This window comes from Gadus macrocephalus, chromosome 3 (assembly GCF_031168955.1).
Source record: "Gadus macrocephalus chromosome 3, ASM3116895v1".
In the NCBI taxonomy this organism is placed as follows: Eukaryota; Metazoa; Chordata; class Actinopteri; order Gadiformes; family Gadidae; genus Gadus; species Gadus macrocephalus.
The window spans coordinates 9714556-9720657 of record NC_082384.1 but is presented as its reverse complement, the minus strand read 5'-3'; the positions used below and the strand labels follow the sequence as shown (position 1 = coordinate 9720657).

The following is a 6102-nucleotide window of genomic DNA, read 5'->3' as shown; positions in this document are numbered from 1 at the left end:
AGAGAGAGAGAGAGAGAGAGAGAGAGAGAGAGAGAGAGAGAGAGAGAGAGAGAGAGAGAGAGAGAGAGAGAGAGAGAGAAGGATGGGAGGTGGGAGAGAGAGAGAGAGAGAGAGAGAGAGAGAGAGAGAGAGAGAGAGAGAGAGAGAGAGAGAGAGAGATAGCAAGAGAGAGAGAGAGAGAGAGAGAGAGAGAGAGAGAGAGAGAGAGAGAGAGAGAGAGAGAGAGAGAGAGAGAGAGGGGATTGTTAGTGTTTAGAGTTTTTTTTTACTTTGATTCATCATATTTGAGTCCGTGACTGACAGGTAAGATTAAACGTCGTCCCCCGCCGCTGGACCCACGGAGGGTTAAGAAGTAGCAGATCTTTACCAGGCGTCTCCCGTCCGGTTTAAATCTCTAGAATCCCCCAACTCCTCAAACATAGCTCGATCATCACTAGAGTTGGAGGAACGTTTGGAGTATTGGACATATTTTGTTGAACTATTTTCTCTTCTTTAACAATATATCTTTCGTTGACTTTTTAGTTTTTATTTGTCCAACCATAATTTTGGACTTCTTTTTTTAAAAAAAAGATTCTTCTACTTAATCTCCGGATATTGCACAGGAGTGAAAATAGTTATTATAGTAATAGTTTATCAATAGTTAATATAATAGTTGATCATGCCTATATATATATATATATATATATATATATATATATATATATATATATATATATATATATATATATATATATATATATATATGTATATACACTGTATATATAGATATATTCATGTATAGATATATATGATCAACTATTACATTTACTTTGTATAGATATTTACTAACAGATAAAATCGGAGTTTGAATGGTGTTAAGCCGTCTGAGAGGAGATGGAGAGCTAAGGGCTTTTTAGAGCTAAAGCTGTAAAGCTCAGGAGGCCTTGAGTCTCAGTAGGTCTGCTCCTACAGAGATTCACCTTGCACAAACATCATTGTTCTTTGCTTATTATTATATTCCATGTATATAGTGGACGTAAGATTCTTACTGTGCGTTTCAGAAGTTGAGGTTACATTTGAAAGCCCCTCTAACTATCAGGGAATTACAGAAAAGTCTTCAATATCAAGTTCAACATCACGTATAATATCACATATCACATTTCATGACACGTTGTTTAAGATCCAGTCGAGCAAAGTTTCACTAAGAAATATTTATTATATTCACATATTATTCACACTCATTTTTTGTATAATGAAAAAATATATACATTTCTTTTTAAATAAAGACACAAAGACGGATGGGAGGCGAGCCGGTATCTACATGGCGTGCTGCGCGGAACCGTGCAGCGTAAACGCGCCGGCGTGCGTGTGGCTGAGGAAGTTGAAGTAGTGGTGATGATGGTCCAGTCCCGGGACCGGCTGCAGGAACCCGCCGTGCGGCTGCGCGGGCGCCGAGAGGGCCACGGGCGGGTAAGAGACGGTCGGACTGCGCGCCGAGGGTGCCCACGAGAAGTGTCCCGGAGGGGGACTCTGTTGGTAGAGCGAGTCTGTCTGCGGGCTGTGTCCCTGGTGCTCCGGGGACGAGTGCAGTGGGCCGAGGTACTCCACGGGACGCTCGGCGCACGTCGTCGTCGGTGAGCCGGCGGGACACGAGCCGAACAGGGGGTCGGTGACCGCACGGGACTTGGACTGCAGGAAGGCGAGGATGCGCGCGTACTTGATGTCTTTGGTCTCGGCGCGGTCCTCGGTGGTAAGGTAGTGCACGAGGTTCTTCATGCACTCGTGGTAGCCGTAGTGGAAGTAGTTGGCGAACTCTGCCAGCAGCTCGCCTGGGAGGGGACGGCACCAAAATAAGAGTCAGATGCACGTTTCATATCTGAAGGAAAACTCATGCTAATCATAATAATCATAATCAAATGTAATAATAATAATAAGAAGAAGAAGAAGAAGAAGAAGAAGAAGAAGAAGAAGAAGAAGAAGAAGAAGAAGAAGAAGAAGAAGAAGAAGAAGAAGAAGAAGAAGAAGAACGCTAGAATAACAATAGGTATCCACAGACAGTTTGTGAATACTTAATAATATTACTAATAATAGTCTACGCAGGGCTACTGAAGGCCTTATTGGTGGATGTATTACAAACATCGACCAAAATAATGAAATAAAGAAAGGCTACTGTTTTTCTTTGTGGGATTAGGTTTATAAATTTGACCAAATACTAAATAATGTTATTTCGTATACCTTTTTCCCTCCCGCGGGGGAAGTCTGCGGAGTGGAGCGCACGGAGGTACTGGACGGTCATCTCCAGGATCTCCGCCTTCTCCAGCTTCCCGGAGCTCTGAGGTCAAAGAAATCACTCAGAAATTAGCTTTTGTAATCGTGGCCACGTTTATATAAACTGCTCAACATGAACGTATTGCGATGTTGTATGGAAGAAAACAGTACCTGCTTGGCGAGGGCCATCGGGACGGTTTTCCCGAGCTCGTTCAGGCAGCGGTTGATGCGGTCCCTCCGCCGCTTCTCGATCACCTTGTGAGAGATTGGGGTTCTCTGCGGATTCAAAAACAGGTCGTTAATACAATCCAGTGAAATTCAAAATACATATAACACCGGTGTACCTTAAAAAACATAAGGAAATGGGAATAGACTAAGCCGTGCCAGAGACGGCGTTGGATATCTGGTGTAAGCTGTGGCGCAGACGTCCGGGGCGCAACGGTCAACCGCGATTTGTTTTACGCGCCAGTTGAGCACCAAGCTGCGATTTCTAACCGTGGTTACTGTATAATGTAGCATTCAAGATCATATTCATATTGTGCATGGCAATTTAAAAAGCAAAATAATAGTTTCGGAGACGACTTGATTTCCACAAAAAGTCTGAGAGGCAAAACAAACTAGGCTACTTATGGGTTTTTTGACGCGCGGTATAGTGCAGGCTTATCACCGGCCGTTTTTTGTGTCAAATATTTGTTTAAATAAACGCAGCAAGTTTAAAAAGATCCCAACATTTCACAAACACAGTATAATTGTTGACCAAACGGAAGCTGGCTGTGCAGGGCGCACTGTGCGTACCTTTCGCTCTTTGAGTTTGGACGCCATGGAGGTCGGAGCGCAGGGTCCCGGGATCACAGGGAACGGAGACAGAGAAGTTTCCACCGAAGAGGAAGATGCAGACTGAGAGAGAAATACGAAGAAGCCGTTATATAGGCGTCATCCAGGCACTCAGGCATTCAGCAGGCAAATTATTCCGCGGGATTAGCGCCAAGCTTTTGGTAAATGTGTGCATTTAGGATCAGTCCAAGAAATAGTAAAAAAAGAAAGAAATTCGAATGCCATGGGCTAGCAGGGGGCAAACCTGCTTTGTTAATCCACGTGGCTGTTCAAAGGACACGTGATTACTTTTGGAATATTATTTGCATAGTAACAACCCAGGCGGGAAATAAGAAGTGATCCGACGGGGCGCGCTGTGCGCGCTGAAAACAAAGCCGGCGGGAAAAGAGCCCTCTTTCTTCCATCTCGCGTTTCTCACACGATCGCCTGTTTACAAATGCAACCCAGCTATCTTAACTCTCCTCCGAGCCCGGTCCGAGGTGTAAGGCCTGTCCAGTATCATTAGAGTAATTAAGTAAGCCTTTAATAGGCTGTTCCGCCATGTTCAGGGGAGATCTTTTGGAGACGGAGTCCCCCGTTTGTTCTCGGCGTTTCTCACACGACTTGGTGACACGTTCATCTTTTATGAGAGATGGCAAGCTTTTTGTTTACATTCTTTATTTGCTCAGAGTCCTCGGCAGGTGTGTGATTAGCCCTGGCACACGAGCGTCGTCTGCGTCATGCCGGGCGTCTCCAGCCGGCCCCGGCACACGAGGGTTACCCACCACTGGAGAGTCTTCGGAGGGGCTCAATTTGTATCCTATTATCCTATAGGAAAATGTCTATTCAGGCCCATGAATAGTTTCATTGGCCTAAATTTTAATAATGCTGTGAAAGAAAGGGAGAAATAAAGAAGAATGCAGCTGGTGTGCACGAGCATTATTCCGTCACCTGCGAGATGGGTAGCCCGGAGACCCCTATTCATTTGCCTAATTTCGGTCAACTTAACAAACTTTGGGAGAAATTATACTGCTATTGTTATGAAGGGTGAAGCTTTCTGATCGAATTAACAGCATGTTTTGATCCGGTAAATGTCATTAGAAAGAAAGAAACAATCGCGTTTTAAAGGGGCCTGGGTAATGCGCCAAGTGGAGACGCCAAAGCGCAAACTTCACAAAGGGCGCTGGTAAATGCCACAGGGGACTTTTGTACCCGCACATTGCTCAAGTTTTTCCCCCAACAAAGGGCATTATTTTATACTTGAATACGTTTCATGCAACAATCGGCTGTTTTCTTCAAACATATTTTCACAGCAAGGTTAACAACAGCGTTATTGTGTGCGCTCCGTCTCACCATTTGGAGCTGGTTCCATGCGCCAAAAGACTTCTCTTCGATTATTCTCCTCCTAAGAAGGTTTTAATCCTCAAAGTTTCGTCTTTATACAGGGCATGTATAGATTTATATATATAATATATATTAAAAAAAACATAAAAAGCAGTTGAAGTTACGGAAAGAGAAGTTGATAAAATAGTGGCGGGTTTTGGACTCTTGCCAAGTGCAGGAGATAAGCGCGACCTTGCTGTTTTGGGGGAGACACAATGCAATTCATAAAATGGTTCGTTAAACACTTTTAATGCATTTCCCTTTGAAAGACGAACTTTGAAGTACAATCTCTTGTTGATTTGAAGAATAGGCCTACAGATCAGTTATTTGGTCAGACTTTAGTGCGTTGTTGAATGATGATGAAAGACACATGTTGCGTCAGGGTGAGCCTTCATGGGACAAAGAAAGAGGCCGACAAAACAAAATAACATGTGGTTCATAAACACCCAGTTATTTTTAAACCTTTGAGTTTTGATATGCCTATTTCGTGATACAATTCTGCAGTTACTCAAATAAAATCGTTCAGCCCAATTTATTTTTGCTGCACTAGGCTATATTAAATAATATGTAGGCTATGTGTCCTGTGATGTCCAATATTCCACAATGCTTATATGTACTCTGAAGCGTTCGGTTTTTCTGAATTCAAATTCATGTATTTATTTATAGCTTTTTCTACTTTTTTTCCTTGATTGTTCAATATATTATTATTATTATTATTATTATTATGCAAGTGTATTTTCAGGCTTTCCTGTATTTAGTTGCAGGGCCTCGGTGCTATATCTGCACTAAAATCTGCTCCCGTTATGGCGCATGATGCTCTCAACATGAACACTAGTTCATAGAATGTAAGAATGCTCGATCCGCAATGAAACACATTTACACTTTTACACGAGCAACAAAGCAAAGGCACTGATGCAAAAATAACAAATAAACAATATGTCAACCACAAATCTTACTCTTGTTTTTACAATGTTGCCTACAACTTATTTCCAAATTTGTTATTTTTGCTGAGAGGTTTCCAAAATAAGTGTTTCATCTTCGAGGTTTTGTACTTAAAAAAATAAATATCTTAAATGTATTAAGAGTCGGCTATAATAAAGACAAATGTCCACGAAAACAATAGTTCCTTAAATAGCAGTAGGCCTAACTTTATTTTACACATTATTCGTAACATGCTTTATTCATTGTTATTTCAGTTTGTGTCAAATTATATAATGGATCAGCCTAGCACAATCATTTACAAAAAAAATCAGATCAAAATCTCAGCAAAATATATATATCTTACATTCGCTATTGATTCAAGTTAACAGATTCATTCAACGTAGGCCTGTTTGCTTGATAAGCTATACCGTGTAGCCTGTTTGTTTTCCAGTGAAAACCAACCATGCCACAACAGTGGATTAAAAGGGAGCCGTGTGTTAATGCGTCATGTTTGGGACCCACACAACAAGCCCTATCTGTCACAGTGTCGACACCGCGAAGCCGCACTGTGAGGCGGCTGGTCTGTGACCCGTGGTGACCCAGGCAGCGCCCCCACACAATCCTTTAGCTTGGCGCGCCACCCTCCGCCCGGCAGCCACCAGTTCACACGCTCTCTATTCAATCAGAAAAAAAAATCGGAAATTCACTACGCTCACGCGAAACAACAAATCAGTTTAA

The 6102-nt window shown here is 42.4% G+C and overlaps 1 protein-coding gene across 1 annotated transcript; it reads right to left on the bottom strand.

Moving 5' to 3' along the window:
- Positions 1–1171: 1171 nt before the first annotated feature.
- helt (helt bHLH transcription factor) lies at positions 1172–3372 on the bottom strand. Its single transcript, XM_060047161.1, has 4 exons — positions 3043–3372; positions 2419–2523; positions 2215–2311; positions 1172–1808 (listed from the first exon to the last, which is right to left on the bottom strand). Exons 1-4 carry the CDS (start codon positions 3067–3069, stop codon positions 1297–1299), a joined length of 741 nt encoding a protein of 246 aa, XP_059903144.1. The 5' UTR covers positions 3070–3372; the 3' UTR covers positions 1172–1296.
- Positions 3373–6102: the final 2730 nt, after the last annotated feature.